A 25,748-nucleotide genomic window follows, 5' to 3' on the forward strand; every position below is an offset into this window, starting at 1 on the left:
GATGCAGTTTATCACAGTGCCATCCGTTTTGTCACTAAAGCACCTTATACCACCCACCACTGCGACTTGTATGCTTTAGTCGGCTGGCCCTCGCTACATATTCGTCGCCAGACCCACTGGCTCCAGGTCATCTACAAGTCCATGCTAGGTAAAGCTCCGCCTTATCTCAGTTCACTGGTTACGATGGCAACACCCATCCGTAGCACGCGCTCCAGCAGGTGTATCTCACTGATCATCCCTAAAGCCAACACCTCATTTGGCCGCCTTTCGTTCCAGTTCTCTGCTGCCTGTGATTGGAACGAATTGCAAAAATCGCTGAAGTTGGAGACTTTTATCTCCCTCACCAACTTCAAACATCTGCTATCTGAGCAGCTAACCGATCGCTGCAGCTGTACATAGTCTATTGGTAAATAGCCCACCCATTTTCACCTACCTCATCCCCATACTGTTTTTATTTATTTATTTTTCTGCTCTTTTGCACACCAATATCTCTACCTGTACATAACCTTCTGATCATTTATCACTCCAGTGTTAATCTGCATAATTGTAATTATTTGCCTACCTTCTCATGCCTTTTGCACACAATGTATATATAGACTCCCCTTTTTTCTACTGTGTTATTGACTTGTTAATTGTTTACTCCATGTGTAACTCTGTGTTGTCTGTTCACACTGCTATGCCTTATCTTGGCCAGGTCGCAGTTGCAAATGAGAACTTGTACTCAACTAGCCTACCTGGTTAAATAAAGGTGAAATAAATAAAAAAAATAAAATTAAAAAAAAACTAGTCCATGTCTGAATTATTCCACAAAAGAGCTTTATGTGGGGAAAAATTGTGTAGGAAACATATTTTCCAGGCCATTAAAGCTTGTTGGTGAGACCTGTGCTGGGATCTGGTGGCATCCGTGAAGATTGACTCAAAAAAACATGCTGCCAATCAGATGACTTTGAAGGAGTACCTGGAGGTTCCACCCCAGCATCGAGGAGGAAGTGCAGCCAGCGTAAACGAACACTGAATTATTTCAATCGGCGAGCGAATCACTTTAGTCGTACAGGTAAGTCGTAGCTATTACTATTAGCTATCAAACCGTTGTTAATAAATCTTGATAACCACATCGGCAAAATATGCTCACTGATAAGATGACACGAAAGTAACTAGCTAGGCAGCTAACGTTACTCATGCTTAACTTGCGCGTTACTGTAATATTAGCTACTTTTACACTAAACCTATTAACGTTAGCTACCGTAGCTATCAAATAGTTTCTAAACCTACTAAATCATCTTTGGTATTACTGGGCAGTGGTGGATAATTATCTTAAAAGTAAAGATACCTTAAAAGAAAATGACTCAATTGAAAGTGAAAGTCACCCAGTAATGTACTTGAGTAACAATTAAAAGTTAAAGTATTTGGTTTTAAATATGCGTAAGTATCAAAAGTAAATGTAATCGCTAAAATATACTTAATGTATCAAAATGTCAAGTTCAAGTATAAATATTTTCAAATTCCTTATATTAAGCAAACCAGACGGCACCATTTTTTTATGGACAGCCAGGGGCAAACTTCAACACTCAAAACATAATTTACAAGTGAAGCATATGTGTTTAGTGAGCCCGCCATATTGGAGGCAGTAGGGATGACCAGGGATGTTCTCTTGATAAGTGTGTGAATTGGACTATTTCGGGGGGCACTCAAGATGGCGGCATGAGAGGGTGTAACATTACTAGCTGAGGAACAATTTTAGGGTTTTCTCACAGCTAAAAATCAAAGAGAGCGCAGATGACATCATGGATTTGGTGGAAAAGAACACTATCAGTATCGTACTATTAATGTAGTTTTTGTAGGGTTTTTGGATAAACGCCCAAAATAAGGTCTGTGATTAACACAGGTTTAGGAGATCTTACATTTTTTTGTCTGTGAGATAATCTTCATCAGCTAACGTCACTTTTTGTGAAATTTGAAGCATTTATGTAATACAAAAAGCACATAAAGCACCAAGACTTCATAATTTAAACTGACTGATATTATCTCATAGAACAAAACATATATAAGATCTCTTAAGCCTGTGTTAACCTTAGACCTTATTTTTCAGCGTTTATCCCAAAACCCTATTCTTTCCCCATTTAATTTTCCTATTAGGAATGGCTGAATGAACCAGAGGTATCTAATTTTCTTAGGACTACTACAAGCTTGCGAGCTCCATTGAGGCTGCTAATCAGTCTCTGGCCCACACTCCAGTACAGTAGGTGGCGGTAATGCACCAATAATATTTTATGCTAACCACTGTAAAACCCCACAGAAGAAGAGGAAGTACAGTGGCGGGAAGTGGCCAAAGATAAGAGCTAGACATTTTTTTATTTTTTTTTAACTTCATGGCTTCAACGAGAGGGGGCAGTCGTTCTCCCCTGCACAGGCTAGCTATAACTTGTATCAGTCAATGCATTTTGAATGTGACCCATTCTTGGAATTTCAAAAAACTTATTAGGAACATGGTAGGTTTTATTCCTGTTTAAAATATTTGATATCATGAACAATCTTTCTCTCTCTTAAGGTCCACCATGCAGACGTTGAGAGAGAATAAGACTTTGATTACAGAGATCCTGTCTGCGGAACCTGAGTTCATCCTTCAGCATGTGCAGCAGGCGAAGATAGTGAACCAGCGTGAATACAACAACCTAAACGTCACTGGTCATCCCCCAGAGACCATCATCATCAATCTTCTGGACAAAGTGATGAACAAAGGAAACGAAAAATGCCTCGACTTTGTGACCCTGCTGCAGCAACCAAATATCATAGATACCTACTCTAGAATGGAGGAAGTATTCAGCAACAACCTCACAGCACCCAGTGACCACACCTTCAGCACAGGAACCAGAGGCCCATACACAACCTCCAGTACAGGTACTGCACACTACTTAGCTGTGCACCACAAGTCTTTCATTGTTCACTGGCACATCTACCAGTAGACTCTACACTGCATGTCAATTTACAGATCAATCGACATACATTAGCAACGATCATCAAAATTGTTATAAGATTTTAAAAACAGTTATCATAAATGCAACAGTTGGACAATGAGTGAAGATACTCCAAACTTTTAGAATTGTTAAAAACCCATCAGATATTAACTGAATTATAGCACATCAAACATTTGACTTTTTATGGATTTGGGTGGGAATTCAGGTATTACATTTGTTGTAAAATGTCCCTTTTTTTCTTAGGATGCACTCATATATATACATGTTCCATTTTTTTTGTAAGATTTTATTTAGGTTAGACAATAGAAAATTGTCATAGACAAAAGACAACTTAACATTTCACAGACATGGCCCCAATAAACTAGACGTTGGCTGGGACTTAATGCCCAACCTTCGACATAAAGAAGAAAGACAAAAACACCAACTCAGACGTACATACATTTCAACAAACATTAATGACATCGTACTTGCTCAGACCTATATGTTCCCACCATATCCATACCCATCTTGTTTGTTCTCATAGTCTTTAAAACATTTTTTTTAATCCTTTGGATATTTCTAGTGCTTGTAATACTTTATGCCATATATTTTGAAATTGTGCTAATTTGTTTCTCTCTGTTACCAATCTTTTTTGAAATATCTCAATAAGAATGCATTTGATTCTCCCACTGTCTTAACGATGGGAGGATTATTTGATTTCCAGTTTTTTTAAGTAAACGTTTCAAAGGATAAAGCATGAACAACTTTGAGAAAATGAAAGATTCTACAAGAACCAATATCACTCCCTAAAAACACACCCCTGTGGAACAATCCTTCCTGTACAATAACATGCTGCTAACCTGTACTGTCAGTTAGCGTTGATCTGCTTACTCATATTGTCTGTAGTAAGGGACACTAACACATGCTAACGGGTTTTTCCAGATACTACTGGCCAGGCGGTTGGAATGAGCAGTGAGGTAATTGCAGCAATCCCGTATGCTTTCATTCTTAGCAGAAACAAAACCTAACAAATCATCACAACTACACAAAACTAAACTGCTCGAAACACAACATTCACAATACTACTCACAACCCAACTGAGCACCTCAGACCACCACCAAGTCCAGTCAAGCCAATGAATAAAACATATTTTTCTTTTTGCACTACAAAACATACACAAGGAACACAGAGTTTTAACCTGTGTACACAGCTCTGAGTTAAGTAAGTGTTTGTCTCCTGACTGCGCAGTGTGTGTATGCATTTTTGTGCTAAATCCCATGGTTTTTCTCTGTGTTCCAGGTCTGTCAATACCGAATGACCAGCCTGCCACGTGGTCATTGTTTAATCATCAACAATGTGCACTTTATTCAAATGGGGGAAAGAAGGGGATCAGACAAAGATGCTGGTAATGTAACCAATGTGTAAAACAGTTCTAACATATTTGTTCCATATTGTTGTTGCATGAACGTTGATCTTGTTCCTCTTGCCTTAAAACATCCTGGTATTGTAAAAGGGACATATTTATGTGGCTTGGTTTAGTGTTTGTCTTGAAATTGTTTTGTGTGTGCTTTTCCTGTAGAGGTTCTGAAGGATGTGTTCCAGTGGCTCGGTTTTAAGGTGACTGTACTCCTAGACCAGACAGCACTGCAGGCCCGCGAGGAATTGAAGAGGTTTGGTGACGAGACGCATGGCGACGCCTTTGTCTGCTGCGTACTGAGTCATGGTGGCAAAGGAGTTATCTATGGCACAGACGGCGAACCCATCTCCACCAATGACCTCATCTCACCCTTCAAAGGCACCAACTGCTCCACCCTCATTGGCAAGCCCAAGGCCTTCTTCATCCAGGCATGTAGGGGGAAAGATACCCAAGCTAGAGTGCAGTTGGAGGCAGACGAAAATCCAGGTGTAAATCCAGGTCACCAGATCTACATTCCAGCTGATGCCGATTTCCTGTTTGCCATGGCCACTGTCGAAGACTACTACTCGTTCAGAGTCCCAACCAGTGGGTCCTGGTTCATCCAGACTCTGTGCAAACAGCTCAAACAGGGCTGTCCCAGGTGAAGCCTGATTTAATATGTGCTCTAGAGCACCAAATCTGGTGGGTCGCGTCGGGAGGTTTTGAATGGCTCGAGGTTATTTATACATTTTTTATGAAAAAAATACTACAGTCTGAACTTTAAACCAGGTGAAAAAGTGTGTAGAAATATAATGAGCTTACTTTTTAAAAATATAATTTAAAGTGGCAATACTTCACTTTTTGGGTGACCTGACCAAATTCACATAGAAATGTGAGTTATAGATCTATCATTCTACTTTAAAGCAAGTATAAAGCAGTAGATCTGTTCTATGTGCGCTATTTCTATGCTTCCCGGTCTTCATTTTTTTTGTTAGGTCTTTTACTTTCGGTTCTGTACACAATCTTCAAAGACATGAAACAACAATAATATAGATATAAAATATATTTCAGCGGTTTAGATGGTGCAATGATTCTCTACTATCTTATCTTGTCACATAAACTGAAATGAGGCTAACTATGAGGTTTAGCAACCAGGAAATGGCGGAGCGATTTCTGCATAGTGTATTTGTAATCTCTGAAAATGTTTTCTTCATCACAGTATTTTCAATATAAAGCTATTAGCAGCACTATTTTGGTTGATTTTTGTGGTCTCAAACTAGTGAGTTTATTAACATTCTTAAAGAATATGGGCAAAATGTTATTATTGACAATGAGAGGTGGGAATGTTTTTCCCTATAATTGTTAGATTTACTATCAATATAGCATTAAATAGTTTTCCAGGTTGTATTTTATTGATGTATTTTTTGCAATTTCTGTCCTGAGGCCAAACCATTTCAAAAACAATGCTCTGGAGGAGGCATAAATATTCTTACATGGTAATGACCTAACAAAGCAGATGTTTAGTAGGAAAGAGCTGACAATGCAAAACTGACCATATTCTACAGAATAACAGTGTTATTCGGAACTCCAGTCTACACACTGTCAGGTGTAAACCAGGGACTAAAGGCTAGAACAATATTACCATAAAATCTATTAGCTCGTAGTGAGCAAGTCCCCTGACTAATCAGAAACGAATGCATTGCTGGCGACGAGAAGTATATTTTATGGACGGTGTGTGTTGTCTTTCCTGGGTGTTAATGTCTTCGTTGTCTGGTATGCGTGTGTCTCCTGCTCTCTCTAGAGGTGATGACATCCTGACCATCCTAACACAGGTCAATAGAGACGTAAGCCAGATGGATGACCGATACCGGGATAAGAAGTCCAGGGAATACAAGCAGGCCAAGCAGATGCCCGAGCCCAAGTACACGCTGACGAAGAGGCTGGTGTTCACAGTGCCGCCCCAATGAGACGACGCCAGAGACAGAAGAGAAAGACATCTCACAGGAGAGTGAGACATCTCACAGGCCATTTTTTTTTATGGTAGGGTAAGGCGAGCAGAGAGACAGTTCTTATTGGGCAGTTTCCCATTGAAAAAAATCCTGTCTGTTTAAGTGGGCGTTCTTTCTCACGTGAGCATGCCAGAGATTACCGAGGAACTGTTGGCTCACGCGGGAAAGCATGCGCACACGAGTGACAGGAACCTTGACCATTTTTTTCAATGGTAAACAGCCTTTATTAGACATCTTCATTATCCACCATCTTTGACGATGCGCAATGACCCAACAACCTGAAGACCCAGAGGTCACTTCCTGTTGTCGTGGTCACTGTGGTGTTTTATGTTTATGTTCTGAGCTGATCTGCTGCTTGGTGTTGAAATGAAATGTTATGCCTTGTTTTAATATTTTTTTCCTTTTATAGTGGGGGGTGGTTTCGTGCTCGTGGGAATGTTGTGTTCACGTGCTAGTCGGAAATGGGAAAATCTGAAATTTCCAATTTGCAAACTGGGGGTGAGCTAGCTAACATTGCTAATAATAAAGTTAGCTAGCTTGCTTAACATTGACATATGGTCAAACTGCCTACATTCTCCATTTTGGTAAGGTTGTAATTGTCCAACGCAGATTTGTCGTCATCTTCTGGTTCAAAAGGTAAAAAGTCAGTGGTGATACATCACAATTTGGCAACAAGATTTGAGTTTGCCACTTGGAGTGCTGGTTAAATGAAATTTCCCACTGGGAACTAGGAGCTTCCGATAGCACGTGAACGCAACTCCAGCAGATATACCAAAAGTCCAGGGGCATTGCTGCATCTCGATCAAGTAAACTAGGCTAGATTTAACCAAACTAAGAATGTATTTGATATGTGAAGAGCTCAGGATCACCATTCTTTGTAAACAAGTGGATTCTCATAGCAAGAACAAAGTAAATCGATATCAACACATTGCTTAAGCTTCACTTTATTGCATGTTGTGATTTGATATTTCCTAATTTGGGTTATTTTTTTACAATCATGTTCTTACCTGCCTTTCACCTTAACATGTTTTATACCTGGAAATAAATATTTTAATCCAAGGTTGGTTGCTGAAGTCTTATTAAATCACATTCTCCTCAGAATTAGAGACATCTTGTTGAACTTTAAAAATGTGAAACATGGCTAATAGAAAAATAGACACCCATTTTACTGATCATCTCCAGAACACATTTATTACAGATAAAGAAAACGTTACACAATTTCCAGCATTTAATGGAAAAATGTATTAAAATCTCATGAGTTTGAAACATCTTTCAGGAAATCAGACATGCCAACCAATGTTCAACACACTGTCTTATGGGAGATGGGCCACGGTAGAGGCTGCTGTGGTAGGGTTCCTGAGAGTGACAGCTTACTGTTTAGACATGACAGCCATTCTGAAGTGTCTCGATCCAGAAGGAGGGACAAGATTTGACGCTTTAAGTCAGCCAACCAGAGGTGTTTCAGAAGTAGGGGAGGAAGAGTTTCTTGGTGAGGGTGTACTTGGGCTCGGGCATCTGTTTGGAGTCTCTATACACTCCTCTGCTGACCTCACGATTCACACGCGTCAGCACCGACAGAATATCCTCCCCTCTACACAGGAAACAGGAAATACACATCACGATACATCTCTCACCTGTTACAGAGATGTATGTTTTTAACCTTTATTTAACTAGGCAAGTCAGTTAAGAATACATTTTTATTTACAATGATGGTCAAACCCAGAAGACGCTAGGCCAATTGTGCGTCACCCTATGGGACTCCCAATCATGGCCGGTTGTGATACAACCTGGATTCGAACCAGCGTCTCTGTGGTGATGCCTCAAGCACCGAGATGCAATGACTTAGACCACCATGCCACTCAGGAGCCCAGAGATAACAACCTTGTATCTGCCATCATGGTGTCTGTGAATGCATGGGCAGCGTCATTGAGACTATTTCTTCTTTTGATGTTTGAAAAAAGTGGCAAGCTTGTATGGCCACCTGCAGTGCTAGAGTCTTGAACCAAATCTTATGTGAAATGAATTTGTGACCACTAGATGGCGGTCATATAGCTTAAAGCCATTTACAAACTAAACAAACCAATTTGAAGAAGACAATAAGGGTCTGATCATTGGCCGATCGCTCCCAACCCGTACGAATTCCCACCCAGTTGACTGTTTAAAGTGTAGTCAAAATTAAGTTTGGGCTTCCCTGGTGACATCACAAGGCAGTAAATTGGTTTATAGACCAATAACAAAGAGTTCCAAATCTGTCAATAAGAGCTAGTTTTAAGTTTTCCCCTCCCTACTCAGACCATTCCCAGACAATCAGAGCAAAATTCTGTCTTGAGAAAGTTTTCTAAAAAGCACAACAAAAAATATGAAAAAATATTACAGTAAGGTACTTAATTGGTACCCAGAAATGATTTGATATTGATATAAAAACAGCTGCATTGGGCCTTAAATGGTGGAATCCCTCAATGGCAACATCCCAAAAACGGGTTATTTCTATGTATTGATCTTAATAAATCTCTATGGTTAATGCCAAACCTAACCCGCTTCCCTTCTAATTCACCTGTCCGCTCCCCACTCCAGCTGTTTGCAGAGCTCCTGGATGTAGATGGAACCTTCCTTAGTGTTTCGGAATGACTTGCACTCCTCTACTGTTGCCATACCGATCAGGAAGTCTGCATCCCAGGGAATGGACTCGATGGCGCCGGCGTCTGCCTCATACCGCCCCTCTCTCTGCCTTATGGAGGGGATGAATAGGGCCCCTCGCTGGAAGCCCTTCCCCTGGCAGGCCTGGATGAAGAACAGTTTGGGTTTGCCCATCAGAGAAGGGCACTGCTTGCTGGTGAAGGGTTGTGTGAGGGAGCGAATGGGCACCTCCCCCCCATCTGTCCCAAGCACACAACCCTTCTCCCCATGGGACAGCACACACACCACCTAGGACCAGGCACAGGGATTAGAGTAGTTCAACCTACTTTAATTAATTGGAGTCCAATTGGGCTTCAAGAGTAGAGCTACTGTACCTCCTGAAGAGACTGGAGAATTATGACTTCACTACTCACCAGAGCGTCTGCCTGTATGTGACTCCGCCCTCCAAGCTCCTCTACCGCACCCAACATGGTCTTCTCTGTCAGGTCACTACACACTTCCACTTTAAACCCCAACCTGGAGAACACATTATGCAGAGCCTCTACACACAGAGACAGAGAGACAGATGGGAGAATTTAACATCCAGGTTGGCCAATTCACTGAATGAGATCAGGCTCATAATATCAACCAATGAGTGAGCATGCCTACTCTCGTCCTGCTCAGTTCCTGGTCTGTCTGTCAGACCTGAAAATCCCATGAAGTGGTAGTTATTGATGATTAAGCACGTCCCCCGAGGATTACAGGTCATGGAATAGTGCTCCATCTGTTGGGCAAACACACACAGGAGTTACCACCATGGAAAAATAAATAAATAAATAAATAATAATAATAATAATAATAATAATAAAAATACATTTTAAAAAATCAACCAAATGTTAGAATCTATGATTGGCGTCTAAAGTGTATCCCACTTTCTAACCTCAGAGGTCTTACAGGATTGCGTCGGTGAAGTGGTCACCTGGTCAGGCCCAGACCCAGGCTGAGTTTCCGTCATTGCATCAGAGTACAACCTTATGCGTTGCCCACGCTCACCTGTGGACAAGAACACACTTCAACTACCTGTGTGTGTGTGTGTCTGTGTGTGTCTGTGTGTGTGTGACTTACAGTTGGGCCGTGTCTCTGATATAGACAGGCTCTGTAGTGACTGAGGGGAGCTGAGTTGCTGTTCCTGGTTGCTGATTGGCTGAACAGAGTACTCCTGCCGTGACACACTGCCCCTTGCTGAAAAACAGCAGCCACATGAAACAAATAACTATATTTTTATATACTGAACTATCAAATCAGCGCAAGAGAGTGGTGTGAGAGAGAAGAGAGAACAGTGAGTGACTTGTACCGGCTAGCCAGGTGTGTCAATATGTACCTTCTCTATGCTGCTGTACTGTGTGGGCCAGCTGTGTGTCAATATGTACCTTCTCTATGCTGCTGTACTGTGTGGGCCAGCTGTGTGTCAATATGTACCTTCTCTATGCTGCTGTACTGTGTGGGCCAGCTGTGTGTCAATATGTACCTTCTCTATGCTGCTGTACTGTGTGGGCCAGCTGTGTGTCAATATGTACCTTCTCTATGCTGCTGTACTGTGTGGGCCAGCTGTGTGTCAATATGTACCTTCTCTATGCTGCTGTACTGTGTGGGCCAGCTGTGTGTCACACTCCTCCAGTATCCTCTGTAGCTCATCCAGTCTGTCCTCTGTCAGCAGGTCCTGCCTCTCCATCTCACACAGCACCTCCAGAGCAGTCTATGGGGAAGAAAGAGAGAGCGAGAGAGGGTGTAATTGTGTGTGTGTGTTAGGCTGCGTTTACAAAAAGGCAGCCCAATTCTGATATTTTGCCCACTTATGGGCGAAAGCTGATCTGATTGGACAAAATACCAATTAGTGGAAAAAAATAAATCAGAATTGGGCTGCCTGTGTAAACGCAGCCATAGAAGGTACGGTGAGATTCCCATTTTCAGCCCGAACCCGACGGCCCTTTAACAGGCTGGGTCTGAATTTCTGAGAATTGATTCGGTCCGCGCGGGGTTCGGGCTTGCTGCACACCTTTTACTACTACTGCTCTCGTCGCAGCAGTAGCCACTATCGGCACCAGGATTACAATATTGGCTGGGTATGAGACATGTGGCCATGATTAAACATATTTTTCTGATGACTGAAACGTTTTCAAATTGTGATGCGAAAAGGCTGGAGCGCATTCAGGAGAATGATGATCCACGAGACCTAGACAAGCTGCGCATCTTAGAATCAGGAGAAGCCGACACATCCTAACATACATTTACCCTGTGACTGCACCGCTAATGGGCCTTCCTTGTAAAACTATTGAAAGGAGACCCATAACTGATCCAAATGTTTTCCTAATTAGGCCTAGGCTTGATGCAGTTATTTCAGAATAACATGCATCCACAACATGGGGCTTTTGAGCAATTATTCAAATGATGGATGTTCAGTAGAAAACATCTTTACAGTAAAACTTCAGTTAATAGCCCAGTTTTATTTGCTTAAATCACTGAACACAACATGCACTTAGAGACAGACTTCTATTTGAGCCAGGCGTCCATTTCCTTAATGCATACAGCTTTAGCTCATTTGCTTAGTTAACTGTATAATTCCAGATTTCACTTCCAGCATTTTAAACAATTCTTCAATTCCTACACTGTGTAATCATGTACACACTAGGTCACGTTTCTTTTGTCTTAGTATGCCTAAAAAAAAATGTATATTAATATCAACAATTTTCCTTGACAGAATAATTATCTTCTTTGACTGTGCATTTGTCAGTTCTTACTTTCGCCACTAGGTGGCGATTGGACGATTTATGGGGGTCACAGTACACCTGAAGTTGTTGACTATGTTTGTGCTTGCCAGTTAGCTAGCAGTTCTCAGCTGTTAGAAGCCAACGGCTAGCAGTTTCTTACTGGCAATAAAAACGGAGGATTAAATAATTCAGCAATGACTCAAATTATGGAAATTTAACAAATCAAACAAATCTCGTAAAACAATTAATGGTAACCTCGTAAGAAATTCAGTTAGACCAGCGTTTATTTGAAACAGGTGTTCATTTTCTGAAATGTGTGCCGTTGTCCGGCTATTAAAAGGGACAGGGGGCTATTTGAGACTGCGCTTAATTGAAGTTTTACGGTGTTTGTTTGTTTGTTTAAATATTCTAGGCTCTTTTTTCATTTTCAAAATAAAATGCCTTATCGTTAAAAAAAAGGCATGAATCATGCTGTGTGATGACATTAATTAATGATTGATTGAGGCCTAAGTGACGGCTATAACACGACAAGCTCGATGGTGGACAGATTAAGCAAGGCTACTAGCCTACAAGGCCTAATATTGATAAAAGTAACACTTATTATAATAATTCTAGTAAGAGAAATAGACCAAGAAGAAAAATACAAGACCAAGAAGGAGGAGGAAGAGGCACATGGTTATTCTGTGCTAAATGGGTGTTGGATTTTTTTTATTTTTAAAATGTGTCTTTTGATCGTTTAGATCAATGTAAACACTAATGAAATTAAGAAATCCCAGAGTCTTTTCTAATGAAATCAAGCCTTTTAAAAACAGTTGCATTCATAAAATGCAATTGCTTTATACATGTTGCTTGGAGCTCAATTGATATCGCATCGGATTACTGTAATCAGTAGTAAACAAACACTCAAAAAACGGGCAACAGCAGCAAGATCTGTCTAATTTCTTAAGGTTTGGATATTTTATAAAGTCAAGATGCATTCAAAGGAGAGTTCTGAGAAAAGATGCTTCCTCGTCTTCCCATGCTGCTGCCGCCTCAACCACATTGTTCTCAACAGTCAATATAGCCTACTGGTGAAATGGCAACGTTATTTTTTCTAGAAATCAAGTTTAAAAATATAAATGTATTTATTTATTTCACCTTTATTTAACCAGGTAGGCTAGTTGAGAACAAGTTCTCATTTGTAACTGCGACCTGGTCCAGATAAAGCAAAGCAGTTGACACATACAACAGAGTTACACATGGAATAAACAAACATACAATCAATAATACAGTAGAAAAATCTATTGACAACATGTGCAAATGAGGTAGGATAAGAGAGGTAAGGCAATACATAGGCTATGGTGGCGAAGTAATTACAATATAGCAATTAAACACTAGAATGGTAGGTTGTGCAGAAGACGAACGTGCAAGTAGAGATACTGGGGTGCAAAGGAGAAAAAAAAAATACAGTATGGGGATGAGGTAGATTAGATGGGCTATGTACAGGTGTAGTGATCTGTGAGCTGCTCTGACAGCTGGTGCTTAAAGCTAGTGACGGAGGTAAGAGTCTCCAGCTTCAGAGATTTTTGCAGTTCGTTCCAGTCATTGGCAGCAGAGGACTGGAAGGAGAGGCAGCCAAAGGAAGAACTGGCTTTGGGGGTGACAAGTGAGATATACCTGCAGGAGCGTGTGCTACGGGTGGGTGCTGCTATGGTGACCAGTGAGCTGAGAAAAGGGGGGACTTTACCTAGCAGGGTCTTGTAGATGACATGGAGCCAGTGGGTTTGGCGACGAGTATGAAGCGAGGGCCAGCCAACGAGAGCGTACAGGTCGCAATGGTGGGTAGTATATGGGGCTTTGGTAACAAAACGGATGGCACTGTGCTAGACTGCATCCAATTTGTTGAGTAGATTGTTGGAGGCTATTTTGTAAATGACATTGCCAAAGTCGAGGATCGGTAGGATGGTCAAATTTACAAGGGTATGTTTGGCAGCATGAGTGAAGGATGCTTTGTTGCGAAAGAAGCCAATTCTAGATTTAATTTTGGATTGGAGATGTTTAATATGAGACTGGAAGGAGAGTTTAGTCTAACCAGACACCTAGGTATTTGTAGTTGTCCACATATTCTAAGTCAGAACTGTCCAGAGTAGTAATGTTTCTTATCGATGGCGGTTATGATAACGTTTAGGACCTTGAGCGTGGTTGAGGTGCACCCATGACCAGCTCTGAAACCAGATTGCATAGCGGAGAAGGTACAGTCAGATTCTAAATGGTCTGTAATCTGTTTGTTAACTTGGCTTTCGAACACCTTAGAAAGGCAGGGTAGAATAGATATAGGTCTGTAGCAGTTTGGGTCTAGAGTGTCTCCCCATTTGAAGAGGGGGATGACCACGGCAGCTTTCCAATCTATGGGAATCTCAGAAGACACAAAACAGGTTGAACAGGCTAGTAATAGGAGTTGCAACAATTTCAGCAGATTATTTTAGAAAGAGGGTCCAGATTGTCTAGCCCGGCTGATTTGTAGGGGTCCAGATTTTGCAGCTCTTTCAGAACATCATCTATCTGGATTTAGGTGAAGGAGAAGTGGGGGAGGTTAGGGCGAGTTGCTGTGGGGATCGCAGGGCTGTTGACCGGGGTAGAGGTAGCCAGCATGGCGAGCCGTAGAAAAATGCTTCTTGAAATTCTCAATTATTGTGGATTTATCAGTAGTGACAGTGTTTCCTAGCCTCAGTGCAGTGGGCAGCTGGGAGGAGGTGCTCTTATTCTCCATTGACTTTAGTGTCCCAGAACTTTTTTTGAGTTTGTACTACAGGATGCAAATTTCGGTTTGAAAAAGCTAGCCTAAGCTTTCCTAACTGCGTGTGTATATTGGTTCCTAACTTCCCTGAAAAATTGCATATCACGGGGGCTATTCGATGCCAATGCAGAACGCCACAGGATGTTTTTGCTGGTCAAGGGCAGACAGGTCTGGAGTGAACCAAGGGCTATATCAATTCCTGGTGCTAAATTTAAAGGTTTTTTTTGGAGGGTGAGTTAGTTAGGATGATATCTATGAGGGTGCCCATGTTTACAGATTTGGGGTTGTACCTGGTAGGTTCATTGAAAATTTGTGTGAGATTGAGGGCATCAAGTTTAGATTGTAGGATGGCTGGGGTGTTGATCATGTACCAGTTTAGGTCACCTAGCAGCACGAGCTCAGAAGATAGATGGGGGGGGGGTCAATCAATTCACATATGGTGTCCAGGGCACAGCTGGGGCAGAGGGTGGTCTATAGCAAGCGGCAACAGTGAGAGACTTGTTTCTGGAAAGGTGCATTTTTAGAAGTAGAAGCTCGAATTGTTTTGGTACAGACCTGGATAGTAAGACAGATCTCTGCAGTAGAGTGCAACGCCGCCCCCTTTGGCAGTTCTATCTTGGCAGAAAATGTTATCGTTAGGCATGGAAATTTCAGGGTTTTTGGTGGTTTTCCTAAGCCAGGATTCAGACACGGCTAAGACATCTGGGTTGGCAGAATGTGCTAAAGCATACTTAGGGAGTAGGCTTCTAATGTTAACATGCATGAAACCAAGGCTTTTACAGTTACAGAAGTCAACAAATGAGAGCACCTGGGGAGTAGGAGTGGAGCTAGGCACTGCAGGTCCTGGATTAACCTCTACATCACCAGAGGAACAGAGGAGAAGTACGATAAAGGTATGGCTAAAGGCTATAAGAACTGGTCGCCTACACGTTCGGAACAGAGAGTAAAAGGAGCAGGTTTCTGGGCTCTATAGCATAGATTCAAGGCACAATGTACAGACAAAGGTATGGTAGGAAGAGAGTACATTGGTGGTAAACCTAGGCATTGAGTAATGATGAGAGAGATAGTCTCTAGACGTTTAAACCAGGTGATGTCATCGCATATGTGGGAGGTGGAACAACATGGTTAGTTAAGGCATATTGAGCAGGGCTAGAGGCTCTACAGTGAAATAAGACAGTAATCACTAACCAGGACAGAAGTGGATAAGGCATATTGATATTAGGGAGAGGCATGCGCAGCCAAGTGAATCGGATGGGTCCAGTGAATGGTTGGGCTGGCTGGGGACACGGCAATTGACAGTTAGCATGCCGGGGCTAGCAAGTTAGCAGAAGGGCCTTAGAGGGATGCCGCAATGGGGGAAAAGTATGTTTTTACCTCCTCGTGCGGTGACGTCGATAGACCAGTCGTGGAATTAGTCGGGTTCCAAGTAGCAGAGGGGTCCAAGTCCAATTGGCAAAATGGGTATAGTGGTCCAAGAAACTGGCTGATGGATCAGCTAACAGTCCAATATGCTCTAGATAGCTAGCAGGCCGCGGTTAGCAGAATGGGCCTTCAGGGGACGTCGTGCCTGAGGGGCCTGTTGGAATCATCGGGCAGATTATGTCAGTATTCCAGTCGTGAAGGATTGGCAGGGTTCCGTGCCCCGTACCGGCAGTAGAAGGGGTCCGGATATTGCAGCCGAGGAGTGGGCTTCAGGAGTAGCCCAGGAGCCCTCGCCAGGAGATGGGCATAGCATGGGCTAGCTCCAGGCTAATTGGTGCTTGCTCCGGGACGGAAACCTTAGCCAGGAGTAGTCAACCCGGGTTGCGGTTAGCTAGCTGCGATGATCCAGATGAAAAGGTTCAGAGTTTGCGGTAGGAAACCCGAGGATATGGAGAGAAAAATAGGTTCGGTATGCTCTGGTTTGAAATGCGTTGTACGAACTGGCGAGAGCTTTCCGAGCTAAAGGTTATCTGATGACCGCTAGCAGTGGTTAGCTGACTGATAGCTGGTAGCGAGTCAGTTGAGGAATTCCAGTTCCGGAATTCCACATTGGGTGAGGCGGGTCGCAGGAGAGTATTTTGAAGTAGAGGTTTAGGAATAATATTAAAAAGAATGCAAAGAAAAATATTTTTAAAAAGATATGTACATGGGACAAGACAAAGACGTCTGACTGCTACGCCATCGTGGATTCATTCCATGTATGTGATGTTGGACTCGGGTAGGGCTCGGGCTAGGTCAGACCAGGCTCAAATTTTCTAGTGTGCATTTGCAAATGAGTGTGTGCATGTAGGTGTTCTCACAGTGCAGGGATCCAGTCGTCCTCTGGGCAGTTTGTCACTCAGCAAAAACTTAATCTTAGTGAGATTCTCCTTAGTTACATCTTCTGAGACCTTATACAACATCCTCCTGAGAGAGAGAGAGAGAGAAAGAAAGAGAAAGACGTAAACCAGTGATTTACCAGAATGTCCAGCTGTTCAGTGTTGCTGTGCTATGTGGTCCCCCCCCCCCCCCCCCCCTCCCTCCCTCCCTCCCTCCCTCCCTCCCTCCCTCCCTCTGTGCTCACCTGTACTGTGAGAGGGCAGGGCATGCGTCTGTCTGGGTGTGGGCCGTTTGCTCCGGCTGTCTGCTGTCGGTCTCCAGGAGGCGGTGAAGGTCCAGTCGACCAATGACAGAGAGGAGTTGGGACAGGAAGTAGTGGTCCTCCAGCAGGCTTTTCTCCTGCAGCCTCAGGAACAGGCCACGCCCATCCTCCACCTGAAGCCAGCCCACAAAGGATTAGACGGTGTTGCGTTCCAATTCTCTACACTTGCTTTCACTGATATAAAAGGAATGGACTGATGGGAAATATAATGATAGGAAACTCTATAGCCATAGACCACTTTGAAAACAATTAAAGCTTTAATTAAAACATGCTCTGGGGATACAATGTACATTGTGTTTTTTACATTTTTTATACCCAAATTCAATTCAAATTTATGGTATTGGTTTCACCAGTTTCCATTTGGCACTATTGCATAGCAATATGGCATAAACTCCATAGTGCGCTAGGATGCGCTATCCTAACCACAATCCTAATATACATCATCCAATCACTTCAAAGGAGGTTAGGATTGGCCATTCATCTCGATCTTAGCCCTCTGTACGTGGTCCCTATCCCTCACCGTCTCCAGGCGTTTCCTATTGAGCACATCTCTGCACAGGAAGCACAGGGCAGCCACCTCAGAGGAGTCCAGCTCCTCATCGATACGAGACAGCAGGCGCAGGTCCATCACACACTGGATCCCCTGACCAGACCGCACTGCAACATCCACTTGCACAGGGCTATGAGAGAGCGGAGGGGGGGGGGGGGGGGGGGGGGGGGGGGAGTAGAGGAGGTTTGTAAGTCCAACATGTTGGTCCATTATTGCTGGGTCAGGTATGAGGAGATGACCAGGAGGAAGGCTTCCTAAAGGGCTATGAGAAGTGACCAGCCTCTATATAAACTCCTGGGTGACAGGATGAGAAACCCACAGGCCACAGTCAACAGTGTAGGATGTATGAATGAAAGAGAGGTGAGCTCATATTGTTTTATAGATAGGATGTCAACATGTGTTTTTTTTTTCCATCATTAGGTTTTTCCCAGGTCATAGATATTTTTATTTTACCAGGCCAGTTGACCGATAACAGATTGTAATTTACAGCAACCACCTGGGGAATAGTTACAGGGGGAAGAAACAGATGAATGAGCCAATAGGAAGCTGGGGATGATTAGGTGGCCACGATGGTACGAGGGCCAGATTAGAAATTTGGCCAGGACACCGGTGTTAACACCTTTACTCTTACGATAAGTGCCACCGAATCATTAGTTACCACAGATAGTCAGGACACCCATTTACATCCCATCCGAAAGATGGCATCCTACACTGGGCAATGTCCCCAATCACGCGTGTCTGCGTGCACCAGATGCGATCAGGACATGCAGGTTGAAATAAAGTCTGAACCAATTATATTAATTTGGGGGCAGTTCGAAAAGTATGAAACATTTATGACAATTTAGCTAGTGAGCTTGCTGTTGCTAGCTAATTTGTCCTGGGATATAAACATTGGATTGTTATTTTACCTGAAATGCACAAGATCTTCTACTCAGTTCCATCTTTCAATCACCCACGTGGCTATATGCGCCTAAAAACCAATGAGGAGATTTGAGAGGCAGGACTTGCAGCACGTTGAGCATCACAAATAGAACCAAGATCTATTTTAGCGCCCAGCTACGCAGACACTCGCGAGCAGTGTGGGTGCAATGATTGAATAACATGTATGTGTAAATTTATGCGGTGTGGTGAGCATGTTAGACCATGCACTCTTCCATCCCATGTACAGCCGATTCTCAGGATCTTACACACTATTGAGATGCTTTTGAGCCCACACTATTACACTGTCTGAGTCAAGGACTACACACTTTCTGGTCAGTTTTGATTACAATACTGGGTGGGGTGAATATATTTTATATGACATACATTATTTTTTGTTAACTAGTAAATAGTGTGTTTAAATTATTTATAACTTGTTAACAATTTCTGCTAGTTAGTTTTTGCTTCCGTGTGGGTTTTAGCTTACTTGAGCCTGCTAACTGAGGAGTATTAATTCACCTGTTTCCATACATGTTTCATGATAAATGTTTCTTACAAAGGAATTGTTTAATCTAACTGCTTAACTATTTTATCTGTACATATCTTTTTTTTAACCAATTTTTTTCCTTATCTACAGGAAAATGCCACGGGCACTACCTGATGTGTGGAGACATTTCACTGCAGCTAATGTACAAGGAAAAGCAGCGTACATTTGCAAATTCTGTGCCAAATCATGTGAAGAATGCAACAAAGATGCAGAATCATCTGGCCAAGTGCATAAAGTTCCCTCAGCGCTCACAACCTCTGACAAAAGTCCCTCTACTTCTATTCGAGGTGAAAATGATGAATCAGACACCTTATCGATAGTAACAGCTCATGGTCCTCCTGGAATTATAAGTTTTTTTGACTCAATTGCAGAACATAGTCCGAGAAATGCTGATGAATTTCTTGCTCGAGCTGTGTATGCAACTGGTTCACCTCTGATGCTCACAGGCAACGTGTATTAGAAGAGATTTCTGAATGTTCTTCGCCCAGCATACACCCCTCCAAGCAGACATGCTGTATCTACTCATTTGCTGGATGCAGAGTTCAAGTGAAGGTCAAGCAAATCATAGAGAAAGCAGACTGTGTTGCAATCATCTCTGATGGGAGGTTGAATGTTTGCAGGAAAGGAATAATTGACTACATCAACCCCACCCCTCAACCAGTATTCTACAAGAGCACAGACACAAGGGACAACAGACACACTGGTGTCTACATTGCAGATGACCTGAAGGCAGCCATCAATGACCTTGGACCACAGGAGGTATTTGCACTGGTGACAGACAATGCTGCGAACATGAACGCTGTCTAAAGTGGAGGAGTTCTACCCTCACAAACACTTGTTGGGGTGGTGTTGTCATCATGTTTGACAGTCTCATGGAGGGGAAGGAGTCTCTCCAAGAAATGGCCATATCACAGTCTGCCGATATGGACAGCCCCATCAAGAGGATCCTCCTGTGTGATGTATTTTGGGAGAGCGTGGTAAGCAGCCTGAAACTCCTGAAACTATAGTAGTATTAGCCATTGCATGGATTGAGGGAGACAATTCCATCCTGTCTGATGTTCAGACTCTGTTGCAGATGTAAGCAAAGAATTCTGCCTGAAGCCCATCCACGCCACAGCGTACATGTTGAACCCCAAGTCTGCTGGCAAGAGCATCCTGTCTGGTACAGAGATCAACAATGGTGTCATCACTACCGTGTCTCGCCACCTTGGCCTGGATGAGGGCAAGGCTCTTGGCAGTCTTGTGAAGTACACTTCCAAGCAAGGGCATTGGGAGGGAGCTGTAATATGGCAGTCGTGCCAACATATCTCGTCAGCCACCTGGTGGAAGGTACTTTCTGTATCTGAGGCTCTTTCCCGTTGTCGGTCATCCTCCAAATCCCACCAACATCAGCCGCCTCAGAGCGCAACTGGTCCTTGTTTGGGAACACACACACCAAAGCACGCAATAGGCTGACCAATACAAGAGTTGAGAAATGGTGGCCACCCGGGCAAATTTGCAGCTTTTTGAGCCTGACAACGAGCCATCCACAACCAGGCTGGAAAGTGACAGTGAAGATGAGGCCTCAGAGTCTGATGTTCAAGAGGTGGACATTTAGGAGATCCATAGAGAAGACATGGAAGCCTGAGAGGAAGACAACCAAAGCTTTAGTTTCTAGACTATCATTTTGTTGAAAACGTTTTTTTTGATTAAACTGAAATTGCAACCAACTTTCTATGGCCTCTATTTTGGAGATTATTTCGTTTTCAAATAACCAAAAGTGAGTGGTTGTAATCTGTACAACGGGAAAAAGGCCATTCTTGAACATGAGGTGAGACATTCTTACTACTATTTGTACATATGTCTTTCAGCCTCAACAGGAGTGGCAACAAAGTGGCAAGGTTCCAGCTAGCAGCAGGAAATTATGCTAGCAGTAAAGATTCAGATATTTTCCCCCTTTTCCCCTATGCAAAGTAATGCTCAACTTCGGGAATATTTATTTTTAGCACTCTAGTGCAGTACAACTGTTTTTCACAGCATTGCCATCACCTTTGAAAAAAAATAATGGATTATTTGACATAAAATATTACAAATAAAATTATTATTTCTACCAGCATTTCTTTTGAAAGTTCACACAAATGCTGGTATGTTGAAAACTATTGTCCAAAGTGAACAAATGAACTCAAACTTACGGACAATGTCAAATGTGATATAGCGAAGCATCGGAGTGAGTTGGGTGCGTAATTACGCAGGTACTTTCAGATGACACAAACAACTGGATTCGTTCTCTCTTTCATGCCCTTCCTCCAGTCCACTTACAGATATCTGAACAATAGAGCCTCATCAAAATTGCATCAAGCGGTTCTGTGAAAATGTAATTTAAATCAGAAGCCACTGCCAGATTTCTGGATTGGGCTGCACGCTCAGAGTATCCAGCCTTGGCACATCGCGCTGTTAAAAGACACTGATGCCCTTTGCAACCATGTACCTATGTGAGAGTGGATTCTCAGCCCTCACTAGCATGAAAACTAAAAACAGGCACAGACTGTGTGTGGAAAATGATTTAAGACTGAGACTCTCCAATACAACCCAACATTGCATGTGCATCCTTTCAAGCACACCCTTCTCATTAACCTGTGGTGAGATATTCACAACTTTCAATGAACAAATAAAACGTTTTATATGTAAGATGGCTAAATAAACAGCAAAATTACTGATTAATAATATATTATTATTTGTGCCCTGGTCCTATAAGAGCTCTTTGTCACTTCCCATAAGCCAGGTTGTGACAAAAACTCACACTCATTCTGATGTTTAATAAATCTTTCATATAGTGTGTGTGTGTGTCAGGCTTACAATGATGGCAAAAAACAACATTTGAGAGTGCGCTGACCCTGGTGCTAGAGGGGGTACGCAGCTGGAGGTTGAATGTTTGAAGGAGTAGCGGACTATAAAACGTTTGAGAACCACTGGTGTAGACTATATTTACAGAAATACACTTAATAAAATACATGGTATTGTTATTACTCAATCGTCCTAAAAATCCGTCTCTTGTGTTGGCCAACGGGTTGAATACAGAGTGCTGGTGACAACTTACTCCACCCACTGCAATGCAATACACTGTATATGGGATACTTATTGGTTTGTGGGGGGAAAAGATCAAATAATCTTCACCTCCCTTAGTAGGGTCAACATGTAAAGTTGGTACTGTGTTGTACATGTCCTGCAGCAGTTTGTTCCCCACAACTATTCTACCTTTCTCAGCTAAAGTGGGGTGGGAAATACTCTGTTGGGTCTCTAATAAACAAATATGTGTAGTTTTGGAGGGGGATTGTGTTATGCATATTAGTGATCGGGGGGGGGGGGGGGGGGGGGGGGGGGGGGCATTATACAGTTACATATCTGGATATTATATTTGACAATATGTATCGTTTCAACAATATCGCAATATTATTTTTTGCGCTGGTTGGCTGTCCCTGTTCTTTTGGGTGTCAGGGAAAATGTATGGAGTAAAAAGTACATTGTTTTCTTTAGGAATGTAGTGAAGTAAAAGTGGTTAAAATATAAAAAGTACAGATACCCCTTCCACTGCCCCCAATGCTGTACATGGGCTATATGAACCATTAAAGTCCAAAAGTAAAACCTTTTTATTGTGACCAAGCTGGGTTTAAGAAAATAATTGGGAGGCTATGCATAGCTGGGGTGAACCTACAGCAACATGATTTTACTGGGATTACCGACAATTTTTTATTTGTTAGGCCAAAGCGATTGACCTGTCAAAGCTGCCCTTAGGCTGATTTAAATGTGTAAAGGAGCAGCCAGCACATCCCCATTAGATTCATCTAGGACAGATTCATGTCAGTCCATCATTGTCTTTGAAGCAGTTCTCAACCAATCACCAATCCATTAGGGCAAGGCAAGAGTACATGAACGTCTAGTATGGAATGGCATTTTGTTTCACACTGGAAGCAAACAGGTTAAGCACATTTATTTGACAATGTTTTGTTTTTCTGGCTGATTTACTATTGCTGTATTGAATATGATTGTATTGTTTTGAAATGAATGTAACATGCTGAACTAAATGAGTGTCTATAACAAGACAGACTGCGTAATAACCAGACGTTTGACAAAGCCCCCCTGAAAATCAGAATATTTGATTAATTTAAAGACCTTACATCAGGGATCATCAACTAGATTCAGCAGCGGGATGATTTTCTTCTTGAGGGGCTGTTCGGAACATAATTACAAATCATTCATGGACTGCAAGAAGCCCAAAACAGATATAATATTTAACTAAAACAATTTCAAACCTTGTTTACAAATGTATACGACCACGTGTCTCTCGGTTATGCATGGAAATACTTCAGAACAGATTTCGCTAATTAAAATCATTTGGTAGGTAATTTCCTTGTGTTTTTATAGTTATGTACAATGATAAAATTCAACAACAAAAAAAGCTCAGAACTTGGGGGCTAAATAAAGCCACCTGTGGGCCAAATTCGGCAGACAGTTTGGGAACCCTGCCTTACGTAAAGTTATGCTGTGTTTTTTTTACAGGCCCTACTTTATTTTATTTTATCTTTATTTAACTAGGCAAGTCAGTTAAGAACAAATTCTTATTTTCAATGACAGCCTAGGAACAGTGGGTGAACTGCCTTGTTCAGGGGCAGAACGACAGACCTTGTCAGCTAGGGGATTCGATCTTGCAACCTTTCGGTTACTAGTCCAATGCTCTAAACTCAAGGCTACGCTGCCACCCCACAACTTAGTTGTGGCCAATGGAATGGGTGGAGTATAAAGTGCTCCTGGCCCTGACGTACAGGACGGAAATCCAGTCGGAGCAGGCGAGTTTGATAAGGACCGCTTTTTAACAAAGTTATGTTTTCATGTCTTAAAAAATGTTTTACTTTTGTAAAATAATTTATACACATTTTAAATGGCTTTTACAGATTTGGATGTTTTACATGAAAAAGTACTTTTATTTATGGTTGTTTCTACTGGTTTTAACAACATGTACTTTTTAACAATTTAAATGTAATATTCAAATGCTGTTTTTTTATGTGTTTAAAGGTTGTAAATATATAAATGAACAGTTTTAAAAAGGAAATGTGACAATAAAACTTTTTCAAAAACAAATAGTGCTCCTGGGTAATTATGACACATTCACGTGATGTCAGAAACTCGAGTTTCCCCACTTGGGAAGTATCAGAATCAAACAATAGGAAGCTTTACGCAAATAACTTACATTAATTTGACATAAAGTGAACGTGGCATTAGACCACAGTCCCCCATGAAATAACACCATCTGTAGATTCTACAGACCCAACTGAGAATTTCCCACCCCACTTAGGCAGAGACAGGTAGAACATTGGCCATTGGTTAAAATTCTACATCTTTTTTTATCAGCTACTGTCCCTACAGGAGGCCTTTTGGTAGGCAGTCATTGTAAATAAGAATTTGTTCTTAAGTGACTTGCCTAGCTAAATAAAGGTTAAATAAAAACAAATAAATACAGTGTTGAAATGTGGGCTTTTATTTAGAAAGTTCCCCGATTAGCATAAAAAGTGAGGTCATCATTTGTGCTGCAAGCAGAATAGTTTATTCTGTACTTTTGAAATTGCAAATACTATACAAAAAATGTCTACACCATGTTAAATAAAATCAACTTGTAATTAAACAGTAATACAGCACTTGACTGTTGTCATGGATAGGAACTTAAAATAAACTTTAAAAGGCAGACACAACTCACCTTGGGTCGGCTGGGCGAGTATTTCCCGCCGGCTTCTTCTACTAACGAAACTACGTAGTCAGTTAATGAGACGCCAATGAGATAAGACACGACTAAATAAAGAGAACAGCCAATTCACTCAACTGTAACATACACTGTACGCAAAATGTATACCTCTTTTTTTACTTTTTTTTTTTAATACCACTGCCACCGCACTCTTCGAGCTGTCCTGTTTTCTTTCGGTTCGACTTCTTCTCCACGGTTTTATCATTTGAGTCAGGAAGTAGGTCATGACAATGGGCGTGGTTGTACAGTAACATGATGACGCATTGAATAAAATGCTCAAAAATCTCGTCATCCCTTTTCTGGTTACAGAGACAGATAATTATAGGGCCTTTGGTGTAGTATGTACAGTTGAAGTCGGAAGTTTATATACACTTAGGCTGGAGTCATTAAAACTTGTTTTTCAACCAATACATTTATTGTTAACAAACTATCGTTTTGGCAAGTCGGTTAGGACATCTACTTTGTGCATGACACAAGTAATTTTTTCCAACAATTGTATACAGACAGATTATTTCACTTAAAATTCACTGTATCACAATTCCAGTAGGTCGACATACACTAACTTGACTGTGCCTTGAAACAGATTGGAAAATTCCAGAAAATTATGTCATGGCTTTAGAAGCTTCTGATAGGCTAATTGACATCATTTAAGTCAATTGGAGGTGTACCTGTGGATGTATTTCAAGGCCTACCTTCAAACTCAGTGCCTCTTTGCTTGACATCATGGGAAAATCAAAAGAAATCAGCCAAGACCTCATAAAAAATTGTAAACCTCCACAAGTCTGGTTCATCCTTGGAAGCAATTTCCAAATGCCTGA

At 41.9% G+C, this 25,748-nt stretch overlaps 2 protein-coding genes across 8 annotated transcripts; one reads left to right on the forward strand and one right to left on the reverse strand.

Annotated features, from left to right (window-relative positions):
- Positions 1-800: 800 nt before the first annotated feature.
- Positions 801-7,418, forward strand: LOC110508466 (caspase-8). Of its 3 annotated transcripts, none has more exons than XM_021588999.2 (6): positions 801-1,054; positions 2,549-2,898; positions 3,897-3,931; positions 4,254-4,359; positions 4,534-5,011; positions 6,152-7,418. In XM_021588999.2, exons 2-6 carry the CDS (start codon positions 2,556-2,558, stop codon positions 6,315-6,317), a joined length of 1,128 nt encoding a protein of 375 aa, XP_021444674.1. In that variant the 5' UTR covers positions 801-1,054; positions 2,549-2,555; the 3' UTR covers positions 6,318-7,418. The 3 variants fall into 3 exon arrangements, with proteins under 3 accessions (XP_021444674.1, XP_036822022.1, XP_036822023.1); XM_036966127.1 differs by lacking the exon at positions 801-1,054 and adding an exon at positions 2,125-2,239; XM_036966128.1 differs by lacking the exon at positions 801-1,054 and adding an exon at positions 2,228-2,249.
- Positions 7,419-7,522: 104 nt separating this feature from the next.
- Positions 7,523-25,144, reverse strand: casp8 (caspase 8, apoptosis-related cysteine peptidase). 5 transcript variants are annotated; one of them, XM_036965886.1, is made up of 12 exons: positions 24,886-25,144; positions 23,307-23,363; positions 17,663-17,822; positions 17,065-17,255; positions 16,802-16,907; positions 10,602-10,731; positions 10,101-10,217; positions 9,916-10,028; positions 9,645-9,759; positions 9,410-9,537; positions 8,914-9,140; positions 7,532-7,950 (listed from the first exon to the last, which is right to left on the reverse strand). In XM_036965886.1, exons 2-12 carry the CDS (start codon positions 23,321-23,323, stop codon positions 7,821-7,823), a joined length of 1,434 nt encoding a protein of 477 aa, XP_036821781.1. In that variant the 5' UTR covers positions 23,324-23,363; positions 24,886-25,144; the 3' UTR covers positions 7,532-7,820.
- Between the last annotated feature and the right edge of the window lie 604 nt (positions 25,145-25,748).

The sequence above is a fragment of the Oncorhynchus mykiss genome, chromosome 28 (genome assembly GCF_013265735.2).
Source record: "Oncorhynchus mykiss isolate Arlee chromosome 28, USDA_OmykA_1.1, whole genome shotgun sequence".
NCBI classification, from domain to species: Eukaryota; Metazoa; Chordata; class Actinopteri; order Salmoniformes; family Salmonidae; genus Oncorhynchus; species Oncorhynchus mykiss.

Coding starts and splice junctions, on each gene's coding strand:
- LOC110508466 (XM_021588999.2), top strand. CDS start 2,556: ATGCAGACGTTGAGAGAGAATAAGACTTTGATTACAGAGATCCTGTCT. Junction 2,899..3,896: donor ATACACAACCTCCAGTACAG/GTACTGCACACT, acceptor GGGTTTTTCCAG/ATACTACTGGCCAGGCGGTT. Junction 5,012..6,151: donor CTCAAACAGGGCTGTCCCAG/GTGAAGCCTGAT, acceptor TGCTCTCTCTAG/AGGTGATGACATCCTGACCA.
- casp8 (XM_036965884.1), bottom strand. Junction 16,908..17,064: donor CCTGCCCTCTCACAGTACAG/GTGAGCACAGAG, acceptor TCTCTCTCTCAG/GAGGATGTTGTATAAGGTCT. Junction 9,538..9,644: donor AGGAACTGAGCAGGACGAGA/GTAGGCATGCTC, acceptor CTCTGTGTGTAG/AGGCTCTGCATAATGTGTTC.